The sequence below is a fragment of the Plecotus auritus genome (genome assembly GCF_963455305.1).
Source record: "Plecotus auritus genome assembly, chromosome: 9".
In the NCBI taxonomy this organism is placed as follows: Eukaryota; Metazoa; Chordata; class Mammalia; order Chiroptera; family Vespertilionidae; genus Plecotus; species Plecotus auritus.
The window spans coordinates 22,994,633-23,013,884 of record NC_137783.1 but is presented as its reverse complement, the minus strand read 5'-3'; the positions used below and the strand labels follow the sequence as shown (position 1 = coordinate 23,013,884).

At 39.0% G+C, this 19,252-nt stretch overlaps 1 protein-coding gene across 1 annotated transcript in view; it reads right to left on the bottom strand.

Moving 5' to 3' along the window:
• Positions 1-19,252, bottom strand: part of TM9SF3 (transmembrane 9 superfamily member 3) — a 52,606-nt gene that overhangs the window by 20,028 nt on the left and 13,326 nt on the right. The window contains exons 4-7 of the mRNA XM_080640419.1: positions 8,164-8,324; positions 7,075-7,152; positions 2,371-2,502; positions 3-169 (exon numbers count right to left, since the gene is read on the bottom strand). Of these exons, the coding sequence (XP_080496545.1) occupies positions 3-169; positions 2,371-2,502; positions 7,075-7,152; positions 8,164-8,324 (538 nt within the window). The remainder of the gene's footprint in view (positions 1-2; positions 170-2,370; positions 2,503-7,074; positions 7,153-8,163; positions 8,325-19,252) is intronic.

Below are 19,252 nucleotides of genomic sequence, written 5' to 3'. Positions count from 1 at the left end.
ACTCTGTATATAAATCTTCTATCATTGCAACAATAATAACAATGAAAGACACAGCAAATATCTGACATCCAGAACCAATGAGAGAGGAAAATATCAGTGGGTGACTTGATGGTCTAAATACATCGCCATGCACCTGCTTCCATCCATATTCATCTCCTAGGTCTCTATCCTAAATACATCAATATGGAGACAGAAGAGAAAATCATTCAGAATGAAAATAAAATACAGAAAATAGGTGAAAATTATTAGAATTGTAAGTATCCTCTCTCCAAACTTACAGCTATTTAAAGGGGTTCAAAATATCAAGAAAAGAAATGTCAAATTTAAAATAATCACTGCCTTAATAACTTTTACTGAGGCTTAGGAAGGTGCTTTCTGTTCTGTTCTGAGAAATATCAAAGAATGAAAAAAGAAAATAGTCTACAGCAAAAAGAAATGGTGAAATTGGGAGAATAGCACACTGACTCTCTTAACATCACTTTCAGACACTACTCTTGCCATTTACATCATGACTGTGGCTCATATGTGACCAGGGGCCAGGTAGAAAAGAAGAAGAGTATCAAAACCAGTACTAGATGCCCTAACAGTACAGAAATGTCCTTTATAGCCTGGACTCTAAGAAAACATATGGGGAAAATATTGAACAGTTAAATAATAATATTTTTAAATAAATGGTATTTTTAAGATATTTGGTTTTTCCTTTTTTTTTTTTGACAATATTACAGATGTCTCCCATTTTTTCTCTTTTTGCCCACCTCTATCCAACCCCCGCCCCACCTTGGACCTTCCCCATGCTATTATCTGTATTTATGAATTATGCATATGTGTTCTTTGGTTAATCTCCTTTCCAACCTGAGTAAACAAGTATCTAAAACAAAGTTTTTAAAGAAATAACAGCCCGTCAGGATAATCTTACTTTGTGGGGGGGAGATCCTGGTCAGATATGTTTTAGAAGCACCAAATATTTTATCTATCCTCTGATACTTCACAATGCACATTAGCATATTAAAATTTAAATGTTTAACTGTTTCCCAACTAATTTAATGATGGAGCATGCAAGAATGGGCCTTCCTTCCCCTGGCTGCAGGCACTGCCTTCGCTCAGGCCAGAGCAGCCTTTTCACTACAGCCCGGAGCTGCCTTTCCGCCTTCCACACTGCCCAGAGGCCCTGAGCAGCTGGGGTGGTGCTGAACACCTGCATCGTCACCATGGCGACAACGCAAGCATCCCACCCCGCCCCCGGCCACTCGGCGCCTGCGTATGCAAATTAACCCACCATCTTTATTGGGTTAATTTGCACACTCACTCCTGATTGGATGGTGGGTGTTGCAAAGGTATGGTCAATTTGCATCTTACTCTTTTATTAGTGTAGATGGAGCATATCTTCATACAACAGCCGTTAACATTCTACAGAATACATTTTTTCTCACTTACAATATCTATATATACAAAAGGCTAAGCAACCATCTGACCGGTAGCTATGAAGTGCACTGACCACCAGTGGGCAGATGCTCAAGGCAGGAGCTGCCCAGCTGCAGTGACTTGGCACAGCGGTTCTCGGGTGATGCACCCTAGAATCAGAGAGCAGGGAGCCCGATTCCGGGGTGCGTCACCCGAGAACTGCCTTCTTGCAATCTGGGACCCCCCTCAGGAGATGTCGGAGAGCCGGTTTCAGCCCGATCCCCGTAGGCCAGGCCAAGGGACCCCACCTGACGGAGGGACCCCACTCCCTCTGCAGACGCCCATCGAGCCGAGGTGCAGCCCCAAGTGCGGCTGGCCAGGGAGGGACCCTGGCAGGTTGGTTCTGTGGCGTGTCTGGCCCGTCTCACTGAGTCCCGCCCCGCTGGCCACCTTCTAATTAATTTCCTTTCAATGTGCATGTGCACTGGGCACTAGTTGGTCCGTAATTTTATAAAAATATTTAGAAAACAAACCCCTTCCTATTAAACTAAATGTAAATTAATACTTTTGCCAACTCCCTGAATTGTACACCATATTTAATAGTATTAGAAAGACAACCAACACAGGTCTATAATCTCCTAGCTGCAATTTTGAAATCAAAAGCTCTGAAAACTGAAAGTTTGTTTCATAAATTTGGCATATCCTTATTTTGAGGCAAAACTTGGACTGAACTAACAATGGGTTATTTATACTGTTTATCCCACTTGAGGTGAACATTCATGTTTTGCTGAAAAAAATTAAGATTTGATTAGAGATCCCCGCCAAGAGTTTACACCTTTCTAAAAACTGAAAATTCTGAATTCTGAAACCTACCTGACCTCAAGATTGTGGACCTTCAATCCAACATTCAAAACACAGTAACATTGAGTTAATTTGTTTTTATAAGTATAATATAAAATGTTTGCTCACCATATCATCCATTTCTTCTTCTTTACTGTACCGAGCATAATCTTTTCTCAAAGTTCTCATTAAAATCATTGAAACTAAGCCCACCAAGAAGATAACCATCATGAAGGAGTTGAAAATTGAAAACCAATGAATCTAAAAAGAACAGAAAATATTACTCACATAAAAATAGCAGTCACAAAATTCACAGGTCCCATGAAGACCATGGGATGCTAAGGCAAAAAAAAAAAAATATTTTAAAACTTTTACATAAAAATCTAAACTTCAGACACACTGGGGATGAGTATTCACTATACAATGGAATTTGTTTTCTTTTCAGTAAGTTTCAGATACACTAAGAACATGATATTGTTTATAGAGATTTTTCACAATCCAATTATACAAATAAAGTACAATTTGGCTATAAAACATAGACTAGTCAGCATTACAGAGAAAGAACCTGGAGCTTTAGTCAAAAAGGCCTGGGTAGTCCAGGCTCTGCCAATTTCTAGCTATGTGACCCCAATATCCCTATAAATGAAGAAAATAATACTATCTCATGATTTGTATGGTTTAATAACATATAAAAGTATGGCACCATGTCTGGCACAGAGCAGTGAATGATGTTAGTTTCCTTCCCTCTAACTGAGCAACAATCTGAAAATCTTCTTAGAACAGAAAGATTAAACCATCATAGTTGGCAGGCACGGACATAGGCCACCTTCCGGAATCATCTGCTTCACTTTCAGTTTGTCCTCTCACTCTGCTGCCATCATTATTCACTCCTTTCCAAACTAGCTCTCCATGGTGCAGAGAACACTAAGGTATCCCATAGTTTCATAATGTTCCCAAGGCTCTTGACTTTGATTTCACCCACACATTTGTCACAAAATTATGTCCACATCCTGATTCATATCATCACAAGGTACTACTGTATCTCTGCGTGCCTCTCAGAACTGAGTGCATCTGGCTTCCACTAGGTCTGGAGCACTGTCCAGTAATTCCTTTACATTCAATTCCCAAAATAGAAACAGATTCAAAATTGTCTTCTCTCTTCAAGGCCCCATTTTCATTTATTTTTTTGTATTATCCTCCTAGCCTTTTATTCCTCCTGTCAATCTCCTAGAAATTGTTTCTCCTCTTACACCACTCCTTGAGGTGCTTTTCCCCCACCCTCTCATTTTGAACCCCAAAGCTTATACCTTTCTCCCCACCATCAGTAATCTCCAAAGGTCCCTATCTATAATAGTACCTACTACCTGGGATTATTATATGTTTTAAGCAAGATAATGAATGTAAAGCATATAGCATAGTGCCTGACATATAATAAAACACTAAAAAAAATTTTAAGTTATTATTACTATTATCTTTTCAAGTGTTTGCTTGATCTTTTGTCTACTCACTGTCTCAATGTTCTTTTTACCTCCCTCCTTTCAATGACAACACTTTCCAAATGAGGAGACTACAGGTTCTACTTCCCTCACTTACTCCTAAACACAATGCCATTTCACTTTGTCCCACAAAATTTCTCTCAAAGATCTGCCATGAACGTCTAAGTCAATTCAGTGATTCAGCGGTCAATTAGCTGCCCCCACTCTCCTTGCTCTCCCTGCCATGTTTGATCTTTGCTGACACTGCCATCCTACTTCACTGACTGCTGCTTCTCCTCTTTCATCCTTGATGCCGGCTCCTCCCACCTTTGTGAACTTTTCCAAAAGCTTCAGTCTTGGTACTCAGCAGAGATTTCCTGGGGCTCTCAGAACTTTTAACTAGAATTCTAATGATGATGGTAACACCCTCTGCCACCTACCCCACCCGCCCCAAATCTCTAGCTCTCTTTCTCCCATTCATGTTTCAGACTTTAGCTAATTCTGATCATTTCCACTTGAATGTCTTTCTGGAATTTCAGACTGCCCTAAAATAAACTATTAATCTTCTGTCTCACATATAACAACTCTCTTCTGACTTCTAACTTCTACTAATGGTACTAACATTTGGCTTTGAGAATCTGAAATTATCTCTGGTTTTTCCTTCTCCTTAATCCTTCCTTGGTAATAATTACTAGCCCTTTTTTTTCACTTTGGAATGTCTCTTGCATCTAACCCTTCCTCTCCATTCCCATGCCATCCCCTCACACCCTGATAATTCTAATGGCCTCCTAGTTGGCCTTCTTTATTTTTGGTCTCTCCCCTTCCTTTCAAACTGTTCTATAAAAAGTTACCCAGTGGAACTTTCTGAAACATCATGTTCATATATTACTGCTCTAAAACTTACAGTGACTCCACTCCCTATTTCCTCACATATCAAATCTAAACTATTTCCCTAATATTATGTACCCTTTGTAATATGGCCACCTCACTTTATGTAGACAACCTTTCTTTCCATTGTATCCTATATTCCAATAAGGCCTATTCTTCCTCAGTGACCCACAAGTACAGCACACTCATTTCCACCTATGTAGCCTTCTCATAATTCCTCTCACATGGGATCTACTTCGGTCCACATTTGAAAATTCTACTACTGTTTAAAGCCCAACTCAACAACCCTTTCTTCCATACAATCTCTCACTGGCATAGTCTAGTTATTCATAGACATACTCCTGCTCTAAACTTCTACAAGTTCACACATAGAATTTTTAACATGAAGAATACACTATCTTATATAATTAGGATAGATTTTAACTTGGGGTAATATGCTGAGTTGTACACTAGTGTGAAAGACAGTCCTGGCTGTTACTCACCCTGAGGATTCAGGCAAGTGACAACTCTATGGCTCTCCCTGAAAAACAGGAGACAGCCACTTGCCTCTGCCTCTTCATGAGATCTCTTTCTTCATTCAACAATTTAATGAATACTTACTGATATTATAAAGAAAGTAATGAATGCATTATATTTTGGAATATTTGCAAAAAGAGTTACATAAATTTTAAGTTTATCACAAAAGTATCATTCAAAATTTATAAAAGCAGCCTATAATTATAGGCTTCTTCCAAGATTTGATTTTGTTCTCACCCTGGGAAATTAATGACCCAAAAAAAGACGAAAGAGAAAAGATCTGCCGAGACCGGTTTGGCTCAGTGGATAGAGCGTCGGCCTGCGGACTGAGGGGTCCCGGGTTCGATTCCGGTCAAGGGCATGTACATTGGTTGCGGGCACATCCCCAGCGGGAGGTGTGCAGGAGGCAGCTGATCGATGTTTCTCTCTCATCGATGTTTCTAGCTCTCTATCCCTCTCCCTTCCTCTCTGTAAAATATCAATAAAAAGAAAAAAAAAAAAAGAGAGAGAGAAAAGATCTTCTTATTATACTGCTAATATTTTCTAACAAAACTCTGTATTTTCTAATCAAATATTTGAACTTCAAACCAATACCTATTATAATGTACCACTAATAACCTGACACTTTATAATATCCACTAATTCAAAAATGATGTACTGTGATTTTTAAATTATCATACGGAACATATTTCTTAAAATAATAAAGAAATCAGATGTCACAAAGGAGTTACTAACTCCACAAACTACTGATTCCAGCACCCTCTAGTGTTGCTAATCTTAAGCAGAGCCCAGGTTTGTCATGAATTTTCGAACACTGGAGAAGAATAGCTAACCACAGCACCAGTGCTGCCTTACTGAGCACCTGCTATGCGTCAAACACTGAACGAGGTACTTTATAATACACTATCAAATGGAATTTCACAGCAATTATGCAAGGTACTATAATCCTTGCTTCACTACTAAGGAGACAGAAGCTTAAGAACTGAGTAATCGGACCAAGGTTATAGTTGGTGGCAGACAGACTGTATCAGCTCTAGCGTCTAAGCCTGCACTTGTAATCATTGTATTAGAAACAATCCTTGCACTTATGTGGTAGATCCCATCCTGCCTACTTAAGGAAAATCTGTAGTTAATTCTCCCGTTCTCCTGCACTGTCCATTTTGCACACTCTACTGAACCCTGTTCAACATATAAACATGTTTTTCTTACATCTCAAAAAAAGAAAATCTCCTGACTCCATCTTTTCTACTAGCTATTGTACCGTTTCTTTGCTCCCTTTACCAGTCAAACTTGCTGTCTTCAAATCTTCTCCTCTCATTCTCTTACAATGGCTCTGTTCAGATTTTGCCCCACCACCACACCAAAACCACTTTGTCCAGCTCACCAATGACTCTGGGTGAATCCAATAGTCACTTTCAGAACCCTTCTCACTTGACCCATCAGCAACAATTCAGAACTAATCTCTCTATCCTTCATTATACACTTTCTTCTCTTGATTTCCAGGAATACCATACAATTGTGTCCCCTCTACTTTACTGGTATCTCCTCAAAGCCTTTAGCTGATTTCTCTTTCCCCTATTCTCCCCCAATTTTAATTACTGCCCCCAGGGCTCAGCCCTTAGTCCTCTTCTATTTCCACATACTCTTCCCTGGTAAATGCATCCAGTCTCACAGCTTTATATACTATGTGCAGATCGATATATCCAACTGGCTAGTCGGTATCTCTATTTGGATGTCTTACAGACACTGCAAAACAAAACAAACACGTCCTAAACTGTACTCTGATTTTCCCCTCCAAACCTCCTCCTATCATCTTTTCCACACTGAGTTTATTAGTTATATCTCTGAAATCCACAGCCCTAGCACAGTACCCTACATATGACAAATGCTCATTAGTATTTGTTAAACTGATTAGAGCACATATTGAATATATTAAAATACACAATTTACCTACCCTGTGTTGAAAAAAAGATGGATCAAGATACTTGTCAAATCTGTCTTCAAATTTTACATCTGACTTTTTCCATTTTACCTGAAAAAAAGTTTTCATTTGAAAATCAAGGCCAGTAAACAAATTAATAATCTGATAACCAAACTCTGAGCAAAATTTGAAAAGATTTACATACTTAGAATAAGAAATTACAGAAATGGTAGAAAATTACTACCAATTTCAGAAGTTGAAAGATATATCATAAACTAACCAACTTTCCTCTGTAATAACAAAACTTACAACTTAGAAGAATCATTTCAGTTTTCAAGAATTATTAACTATTGCTGACTTATATATTCTGACTCAATAAATGTGATAAGAACTCAATTAGACTAATTAAAATAAGAATCTGTATGTGTTTATCTTTATATTGCAATAGTTATTATAATTATCACATTTCTTCATTACTTCAGTTGTGCAAATATGATTTGCACTAGGTACATATGTATAAACCTTGAAAATTTTTCAAAACTGGCTACTACCAATTGACTCATTCCAGTTACCAGAAAAACAAACAAACAAAAAAACAACAGGCTACCTACATCAGATTTCTCTTCTTCCCACTATTTTTAATTGTAATGGAAGAGAATTAACTTGACAGTCACAAAGGACTCTGACAAGCTCTTACGCTGTAGAACATTTTATTCCAATTGATAGAGCAAAAATGGTAAACTATACCCATCCAGTACTTTTCAATAGAACATCATCTCTATCTGAAACAGTAAAAGGGAAAGAAAACAAGGAACACTGCGATCTCAATTGTAACCATAAAAATACATGACTAGGTTAATTAGCTGCCCAGTAACAATAGTAAACTTTGCTATAGCAAATGGTAGGTACTGCAAATGCATAATTGGTATCTACTTCTACAGACTTGAAGCAAATCTCCTTGCTTTTAAGAGGCTTACTTACATACATTGAGAAAATAGTTTTAATATTTCTTGTCATCCAATTTCAAGCTATATTTTCATTTACTAAAGTTGAAAAATGCACTTAATTTCTTATATTAGGTCACAAACCCTTCTCCCTATATCAAATTATATAAATACTTACTGAATATGACATCTGGATTTTAGTATTGGGAACCAATTTCACTTTTCCTTCACTAGTTAGATTAACATCAACAATTCGATTACCATTAAACCCTATTTCAAGTTTTTTGTAGGTCCAAAGATAGTAATCTTCTCCATTTTCATCTGCTTCACCAACAATACCTACAAAAGAAATAACACATTATACAAGGTAATTTCACTTAATATTTAAAATATGTTAGAACCAAAATATCATAAAATGTTTTTATAAAAAAGCATTATTACCATTATTCTTCATCGTTAGAATAAGGCAAAAGTGCAGGCTGGACTTCCACTCTTTGTTAACTACTTGGCTAACACAAACCATGATCACATGGTAAAAAAAAAAAAAAAAAGTTATATATAACCTATCAGTATAACCTATCACTAATTTGATTCTTGAAGTTCATGCTTTATCATTAGTATCACCTTCATTATAATAATTATCACCTTATCTGTGTATACCCCCAACAGTTGAAAGTTTAGTCAAACTAAAATTAAAACTAAGGTCTCCACAGGCCCAGTCCAGTACTTTCTCTAATAACCCTATGATGTACCCATTCCGAATAAGCTGCACATATGTGTATATGAGTATCAGAACTTAAAATGCCTCCTTTTTTATAGCTCAAGTTCTAGACTACATTAAAATGAAAGAAGGCCTGGAATCATAAAAATCCTAAAAGAAAACATAGGCAGTAAACTTTTTTGACATCAGTTTTAGCAATATTTTTTTGAATATGTCTCTTCAGGCAAGGGCAACAAAAGAAAAAAATAAGCAAATAGGACTATACCAAATTAAAAAGCTTTTGCACAGCAAAGGAAACCATCAACAAAATGAAAAGGGGAGAAGATATGTGCAAATGGTTTATCCAATAAGGGGTTTAATATCCAAAGTATATAAAGAACTCATACAACCAGATATCAAAAAACCAACTTAAAAATGGGCAGAATATAAGGTAACAGAAGAAGATTTGACTTTGGGTGGTGGGCACGAGGTGCAATATACAGATCTTGTGACATAGATACCCATACCTGAAACCTGTATGTTCATGTTGACCAATGTCACCCCAATCACTTTAATAAATAAATTTAAAAATTTTCTAAATGGGGAGAAGACTTAAACAGACATTTTTCCAAAGAAGACATACAGATGACCAACAGGCACATGAAAGGATGCTCAACATCACTAATCAGCAGGGAAATGCAAATCAAAACCACGACATACCACCTCACACCTATCAGACTGGCTATTATCAAAATGGCATAAAATAAGTGTTGGTTAGGATGTAAAGAAAAAGGAACCCTCAGACACTGCTGGAGGGAATATAAACTGGTACAGCCACTAGGAACTTCATGCTGTTCCTCAAAAAATTAATAAAAATAGAACTACAATACAACCCAGCAATTCCACTTTGGGGTATTTATTTAAAGAAAACAAAAACACTAATTCAGCATTACCAATTCAGCACACCTATGTTCATTGCAGCATTATTTACAATAGCCAAAATATGGAAACACCCTAAGTATCCAATGACAGATGAATGGATAAAGAAGATGTGGTACATATATACAATGGAATACTACTCAGCCATATAAAAGAATGAAATCTTACTATTTGCAACAACATAAACGGACCTAGAGAGTATTATGCTAAATGAAATAAGTCAGAGAAAGACAAATACTATATGACTTCATTTATATGTGGAATCTAAAAAACAAGACAAATGAACAAATAAAACAAAAATAGACTCAGATACATAGAACAAACTGGTGGTTGCCAGAAAGACAGGAGATGGGAACATAGGCAAAATAGATGAAAGGATTAAAGGGTATGAACTTTTAGTTATAAAATAAATAAGTCACGGGAAAGAAACACACAGCACAGAGAATATAGTCAATAATCTATATATATAAAAGCCAAGCAACCAGAACGACTGGTCACCATGACACACACTGCGGCCGGGCACAGAGAATATAGTCAATAATCTATATATATAAAAGCCAAGCAACGGGAACGACTGGTCACCATGACACACACTGCGGCCGGCATAGAGAATATAGTCAATAATCTATATATAAAAGCCAAGCAACGGGAACGACTGGTCACCATGACACACACTGCGGCCGGGCATAGAGAATATAGTCAATAATCTATACATATAAAAGCCAAGCAACCAGAACGACTGGTCACCATGACACACACTGCGGCCGGGCACAGAGAATATAGTCAATAATCTATATATATAAAAGCCAAGCAACCAGAACGACTGGTCACCATGACACACACTGCGGCCGGGCACAGAGAATATAGTCAATAATCTATATATATAAAAGCCAAGCAACGGGAACGACTGGTCACCATGACACATACTGCAGCCGGGCATAGAGAATATAGTCAATAATCTATATATATAAAAGCCAAGCAACCAGAACGACTGGTCACCATGACACACACTGCGGCCGGGCATAGAGAATATAGTCAATAATCTATATATATAAAAGCCAAGCGACGGGAACGACTGGTCACCATGACACACACTGCGGCCGGGCACAGAGAATATAGTCAATAATCTATATATAAAAGCCAAGCAACGGGAACGACTGGTCACCATGACAAACACTGCGGCCGGGCATAGAGAATATAGTCAATAATCTATATATAAAAGTCAAGCAACAGGAACGACTGGTCACCATGACACACACTGCGGCCAGGCACAGAGAATATAGTCAATAATCTATATATAAAAGCCAAGCAACGGGAACGACTGGTCACCATGACAAACACTGCGGCCGGGCATAGAGAATATAGTCAATAATCTATATATAAAAGTCAAGCAACAGGAACGACTGGTCACCATGACACACACTGCGGCCGGGCACAGAGAATATAGTCAATAATCTATATATAAAAGCCAAGCAACGGGAACGACTGGTCACCATGACAAACACTGAGGCCGGGCACAGAGAATATAGTCAATAATCTATATATAAAAGTCAAGCAACGGGAACGACTGGTCACCATGACAAACACTGCGGCCGGGCATAGAGAATATAGTCAATAATCTATATATATAAAAGCCAAGCGACCGGAACGACTGGTCACCATGACAAACACTGCGGCCGGGCATAGAGAATATAGTCAATAATCTATATATAAAAGCCAAGCAACCGGAACGACTGGTCACCATGACGCACACTGCGGCCGGGCAACCAGCCCTGTCAGGGGCGGGGCCAGCTGGCCAACCTCCCGTCCTCCCACGCCCTCCTGCTGGCCTGGCCCCAAATGGCCCTGATCAGGGCAGGCCGGCTGGACCCCACCGGTGCACAAATTCATGCACCGGGCCTCTAGTATTGTAATAACTATATGATGACAAAAGATAACTAGACCTATCATGGTGATCACTGAATAATGTATATAAATATTGAATTGCTATGTTGTACACCTGAAATGAATATAATAAGTCAATTATACTTCAACTAGTGCCCCGGTGCATGGATTCATGCACATGGAAAGGAAATTAATTAGAAGGTGGCCAGTGAGGCGGGACTGGGTGAGATGGTCCGGATACCCCTGGAGCCAACCTCCTGCGGTCCCTCCCTGGCCAGCCGCACCTGGGGCTGCGCCGTGGATACAAGGGCGTCTGCGGAGTGAACAGGGTCCCTCCGGCAGGTGGGGTCCCTCGGCCTGGCCTACGGGGATCGGGCTGAAACCAGCTCTCCGACATCCCCCAAGGGGTCCCTGATTGCAAGAGGGCGGTTCTCGGGTGACGCATCCCGGAATCAGGCTCCCTCCTCTCTGCTTCCGGATGCGTCACCCGAGAACTGCCGCTTCCAAGTCACCGCACTCGGCAGCTCCTGCATTGAGCGTCTGCCCCCTGGTGGTCAGTGCGTGTCATACCTACCAGCCGGTCAGACGGTCGCTTAGCCTTTTATATATATAGATAAAAAAATGAAAGAAGTGTTGAAGATAAATGGTAATGAGGCAATAGTTTAAAATGATCACTTTGATCACAACTAGGATATTAGAAGAGTTAGACCTAAACAGTGTGAGGCAGTAAGTGGTAGGTAAAGATCTATCTCTTGTGCCCATATACTACTATCAGCTATTTAACCAATATTCCCTACCCAAGCCTGTATACTTCCCAAGAGCCTTATGCTTAAAGATAATCCTTAAGGCCTTTCCTCTATGATCAACGCATTTCATGAAAGTATTATGGGGAGGGGGGAATACTTCTTAAAGGATTATTTTTATTAACTCAAGTTGCTCTCTCTAATTGGTACAAATTTAAGGAATACAGATTTGTTTTGTTTGGGGTTGTAGAGAGATAATGAAATTCTTCTAATAATTTCATCAAGGTTTGTTTATCTATCTACTCTGGGGGTAGAGATACAATTACAGCAAGTAAAAAGCTATTCTCAAAGGGGCTTTTAAAAGAGTTTCAAACATTTACCCCAAGAAAAGCCAGATAAAAAAAAATTACTTTCTGAGAAGAATTCACATGGTTCAGACATTCTAGGACACCCAAAAGAATCTCCCCTAAATATGGCAGACCCTGGAATCCCAGGGCTAAAGAAGATTTAAGACAAGAAAGTATAGTTGCCATATTGTAAGGAGGCCCACAGAAATAACTGAAAGAAACTTAAGGTTCCAGATAAGAAACGCATAAGCAATGGAGAAGACCAGAGGAGGAGCCCGATATCTCACCAAAAAAAGGAAATCCAAACTAATGGGTTCTCCAGTGGTCGGCAAACTGCGGCTCACAAGCCACATGCGGCTCCGGAGCTGCAGTTTGCCGCTCTGTTGACTAATGAGTTTGCCGACCACTGGGATAGGGGCTTAATCACAAGGAACAACAACAGCCTGTAATTACTGGAATCGAGAGTCTAGGTCAGTGGTCGGCAAACTCATTAGTCAACAGAGCAGCAAACCGCAGCTCGCGAGCCGCATGTGGCTCACGAGCCGCAGTTTGCTGACCACTGTTCTAAACTATAGGCTCAGAAATCATTAGCAAAATTTCAGTATGTCTTCCTGATACCCTCAGAACTGATCTCAGAAATGTCTGTTTTAATGTAATACTAATTACAGTCATTTATATGAAATTCTTACTATTTATACCTAATTAACATGCAACACAGTAACGATGATGCATACAATTATATCCTAAGATTAACTTTTGTATAAATTTCATCTTAGTACCACACTAAACTCTGATCATATACAGTACATGTGCAGTCTTTCCGTTTGCTGCTCATGAATATAGTAGTCTGCTAACAATTTTAAGAATCAGAGTATTAATTTTACATGAGAACAGGTGTCCCAATTCTACCACCACCACCCAGAAAAGGCTAACAGAAAAACCACTAAAAAAAATGTGACCAAATATGCTAGCTATGATAGCTGGCTGTGCTTTGCAGTTTAAATAACTGAACAAGTCTAACAGAAACAATGTTTGGATTATGCCATAGCTCTTCTCCATTAATAGGGATAAACAAACTAAAGAAAAAAGTTAAGGAGCTGCGGGCTTGGACGCGGAGTCTGCGCCATCTTGATCCGGAAAGTGGAGCTTATCTGAAGCCTGAAAATCCACAAAGGCGGCACCCCAGGAACAGCTGCGAGCCCCAGAACAACGCTCCCCAACTGGCGCAAGCACACGGGTTCAGAGAAGCTCTACACTCCACTACGGAAAGGTCAGATTTCGCCTGGGATAAGGTGAGGTCTATGGTCCCGGCGGGAGAGAGGAACGCGCGTTTTGCGGGAGCTGGAGGACCAGGGAAGTCTGTGCCTAGAAAAATCCGTGGCTGTAGGGGCTGGCGTGATCTGTGACTGTGGAAAGGGGTCCTCAGAGCTGCTAAGAGAAGGGCACTCTAAAAAGCAACCCATTTTGATCTGAAGTGCAGGGACACCCTAAGAATTTCAGGCAGTCCAGACTTACGCGCAGCCCGTGCGCTCCCTGGGTGCCTGGGCTTACTCGCAGTCCCGGAATTCGCACACTTGGGCTTTTTCCTCTTCAAATCCTTGCATCTGATTACTAAGCCCAATACATAGTATCACCCAGTTGGGGACACCCTGGGAGACTGCAGGGGAAGGTTATTTTTCTGGAACCTGGGGATCGGAGCGGGGAGTGACCATCAGAGAGCCAGCTCTGAGGCAGCCCACTCCCACAGGCCCGTGGCGAGTGCCACAGGGAAAGAAGGCTCTAACACTGCCTAGAGAGGCCATAGATAGACCCGGAAGTCAATCCAGAAACACTGCCACCCAGGGGCTGAATCACAAATTGACTCTTGTGTAATCAAAAATAAAGGAATACGAGAAATTAAGACACACCGCCTGCTTAAAATCAGGACTGGCTTACAACACCGAAAAGCAGTGGATCGCAGGGAACTGCAATACTGCCTGGACTGAGAAACAGGCGTGCCAAACAGAAAAACAGAGGAAGTGAATGACCTTCACTACTCCACATTTTATTTTTACCTTTTATTTTTTTTATTATTTTTATTTTTTTTAAATTTTCATTTTTTGCATCTTTTAATCAAGAAACTTTTTTTTCTTTTTTCATCACTTGATTTTACCTTTTTAATGATTACATTTTTATTTTCAATCCGTATTATTACTACTGCTATTTTATCTTTTTTTTTTTTTTAAAGTGTCATTTTATTTTCTCTTCATTTTATTTTGGGATTAGGGTTCTACATTCTATTTTTTATCTTTCCTTTAGCATCGTTTTACTCTATCTCAACTCTACCTTTAGGCCATCACTCTCTTCCTAACCTCCCCCTTTTCAGTGTCCTGTTTGTCTTACCCTTTTACTGCTTTAGATTTTCCCTATTCTTTCTGTTTACCCCTTGTTAAAATTTCACCCTACTTACATATCTAATCTCCAATCCCCTGCTCCAAGTCCACATACACCTTTCCCTTCGCTGTCTGAGTTATCCATAAACTTGTCCTTATCTCTGTCCTTTTGTTGTTGTTTGCTTGAATGTAGATTATATCCAATTTTTATGCTTTTTTTGTGAGATTGTTTTGCTTATTCTTCTTTTATTTATTTGTTTGTTTTGTGCTTCAGCTTTCCCTTGCCTCACTCCATATTAATTGGTGTTGTAGTTTGTACTAATCCCCAGGCACTTGTTGCTGGCATTTGCTGGGATTAGTGATTGTTCTATTGGAGTTTTATCCCCAATATATATAGTCTGTTCCCCTTTCTCTCTTAGTCAATTTCTTGTCTCTCTTACTTTTTTTTTTTTCTCTTTACTTTCCCTTTTCCCAATTTCATTTTCACACTCCCTTTTTCTTTTTTTTTTTCTTTCTTTCTTTTTTCCTCTTCTTCTTTCTCTTCTATCACCTAATTTGCCTTTCTCTGGTGGTCACCTTTATTGGAGGTTATTAATATCGTGAATACATTCCTGTTCAGTGCCTTGTGAGTTGTACCTGGTAGTGCTGTATTCTGTGCCTTTAAATCAACCCAGGAGAGAGAGAACTACATAACCAGACACCCAGAGAAGAGAGACCATGGGGAGACAAAGAAGCAGCCCGCATATGAAAGAAAAGCAGGCATCACCAGAAAAGGAAGTAAACGAAATGGAGGCAAGCAACCTTCCAGAAAAAGAATTCAGAGAAATGGTCATAAGGTGGCTGAAAAGAATGGAAGACAAATTCGACAATATGAGCAAGAACCAAGAGGAAATGAAGAAGAACCAAGAAGAAATGAAAAATGACATCGCTGCTGTAAAGAACTCAATAGAAAGCATCAAGAGTAGACTAGAAGAAGCAGAGGACCGCATCAGTGAGCTAGAAGACAAGATGGAAAAAAATACCCAAGAAAAGCAACTTCTAGAAAAAAAAATTAAAAGGCAGGAGGAGAGTCTAAGGGAACTTTGGGACAACACGAAACAAAACAACATCCGCATAATAGGGGTTCCAGAAGGAAAGGAAGCTGAGCAAGGAATAGAAAATCTCTTTGAAGAAATAATGACAGAAAATTTCCCAGATATAGGGAAGAAAAAACCCACACAAATCCAAGAAGCTCACAGAGTCCCAAGCAAAATGAACCCCAAAAGACCGACGCCAAGGCACATTATAATTAAATTGGCAAACACCAACGACAAAGTAAGAATCTTAAAAGCAGCAAGAGAGAGACAGAAAGTTACATACAAAGGAACCCCCATCAGACTAGCAACTGATTTCTCAACAGAAACTCATCAGGCCAGAAGGGAATGGAATGAAATATACAAAGTCATGCAAAGGAAGGGGCTGAATCCAAGAATACTGTACCCAGCAAGGCTGTCAATCAAAATTGAAGGTGAAATCAGGAGCTTCACAGACAAAAAAGGACTAAGGGAATTTATTACCACCAAACCAGCAATGCAAGAAATGCTAAAGGGTCTACTGTAAAAAAAAAAAAAAAAAAAAAGAAAGAAAGAAAGAAAGAAAGAAACAGGAAGCGAAGAAGTAACACAGGGGTAAAGAATAGGAATGGCGACAAATAAGTACCTATCAATAATAACTTTAAATGTAAATGGATTAAATGCCCCAATCAAAAGACATAGGGTAACAGATTGGATAAGAAAACACGACCCATATATCTGCTGTCTACAAGAAACCCACCTCAGAAAAAAAGACGCACACAGACTGAGGGTGAAGGGATGGAAAAAGGTTTTCCAGGCAAATGGAACTGAAAAAAAAGCTGGGGTAGCAATACTTATTTCTGACAAATTAGATCTCAAACTGAAGGACATAACAAGAGATAAGGAAGGCCATTTCATAATACTAAAGGGAGCAATCCAACAAGAAGAAATAACTCTGGTAAACATATATGCACCCAATACAGGAGCACCCAAATACATAAAAAAACTCCTGGAAGATATCAAGGGAGACATTGACAGCAATACAATCATAGTAGGAGACTTTAATACCCCACTATCACCATTGGACAAATCCTCTAAACAAAACATCAGCAAAGAAACATCAATCCTAAATGACTCACTAGACCAGATGGAATTAATTGACATCTTCAGAACATTTCACCCCAAAGCCACAGAATATACATTCTTCTCAAGCGCACATGGGTCATTTTCAAAGATAGACCATATGTTGGGACATAGGCAAAGTCTCTTCAAATTCAAGAAGATAGAAATCATATCAAGCATCTTCTCAGACCACAGTGGCATAAAACTGGAAATCAACTACAATAAAAACAACCCAAAGAAATCAAACACATGGAGACTAAACAGCATGCTATTAAACCATGACTGGGTTACCAGAGAGATCAAAGAAGAAATAAAAAACATCATGACAACAAATGACAATGAAAACACTACAATCCAAAATCTATGGGACACAGCGAAAGCAGTCTTGAGAGGGAAGTTCATAGCTCTACAAGCCTACTGCAAAAAACAAGAAACAGGGGTAATAAATTACCTAACCCAACAACTCAAAGAGTTAGAAAAAGAGCAACAAGAAAAGCCCAGTGTAAGCAGAAGGAAGGAAATAATAAAGATCAGAGCACAGATAAACGACATAGAGACCAAAGAAACAATACAAAAGATCAACAAAACCAAGAGCTGGTTCTTTGAAAGGATAAACAAGATTGATGAACCTCTAGCCAGGCTCACCAAGAAGCAAAGGGAGAGGACCCAAATAAACAAGATCAGAAATGAAAGAGGTGAAATAACAACAGATCCCGCCGAAATACAAAGGATTGTTAAAAAATACTACGAACAACTCTATTCCAACAAACTGGACAACCTGGAGGAAATGGACATATTCCTAGAAAAATATAACCTTCCAAAACTCAATCAGGAAGAATCTAAACAGCTCAACATGCCAGTAACTATGGAAGAAATTGAAGCAGTCATCAAAGAGCTTCCGGCAAACAAAAGCCCGGGGCCAGACGGCTTCACTGGAGAGTTCTACCAAACATTCAAGGAAGAACTAAAACCTATCCTCCTCAGACTATTCCAAAAAATTCAAGAGGAAGGAACACTTCCAAGCTCCTTCTATGAAGCCAGCATCACCCTAATACCAAAACCAGATAAAGACAACACAATGAAAGAGAATTACAGGCCAATATCCCTCATGAATGTAGATGCCAAAATCCTCAACAAAATTCTAGCAAATAGGATCCAGCAGTACATCAGAAAGATCATACACCATGACCAAGTAGGGTTTATCCCAGGAATGCAAGGATGGTTCAATATCCGCAAATCAATAAATGTGATACATCACATAAACAAACTGAGAGATAAAAATCACATAGTCATATCAATTGATGCAGAAAAAGCATTTGACAAAATCCAACACCCTTTCTTGATAAAAACTCTCAACAAGGTGGGAATAGAAGGATCATACCTCAACATCATAAAAGCTATATATGATAAACCCACAGCTAACATCATACTCAATGGGCAAAAACTAAAACCATTTCCCCTAAGAACAGGAACAAGACAGGGATGCCCACTCTCACCACTCCTGTTTGACATAGTACTGGAAGTATTAGCCACTGCAATTAGACAAGAAGAAGAAATAAAAGGCATCCAAATTGGAAAAGAAGAAGTAAAGCTGTCCTTATTTGCAGATGACATGATATTGTACATAAAAAACCCGAAAGACTCCATCAAAAAACTAACAGACTTAATAAATGAATTCGGCAATGTAGCAGGATACAAAATTAACACCAAGAAATCTATGGCATTTCTATACACCAACAATGAACTTACAGAAAGAGAGACTAAAAAAGCAATCCCATTTTCCATCGCACCAAAAAAATTAAGATACTTAGGAATAAACCTAACCAAGGAGGTAAAAGACCTATATGCGGAAAACTACAGGACACTGAAAAAAGAGATAGAGGAAGATGTAAACAGATGGAAGAACATACCATGTTCATGGATTGGTAGAATCAACATCATTAAAATGTCCATACTACCCAAAGCAATCTATAGATTCAATGCACTCCCCATTAAAATACCAACGGCGTATTTCACAGACCTAGAAAGAACTCTCCAAAAATTCATCTGGAATAAAAAAAGACCCCGAATAGCCACAGCAATCCTGAGAAAGAAGAATAAAGTAGGAG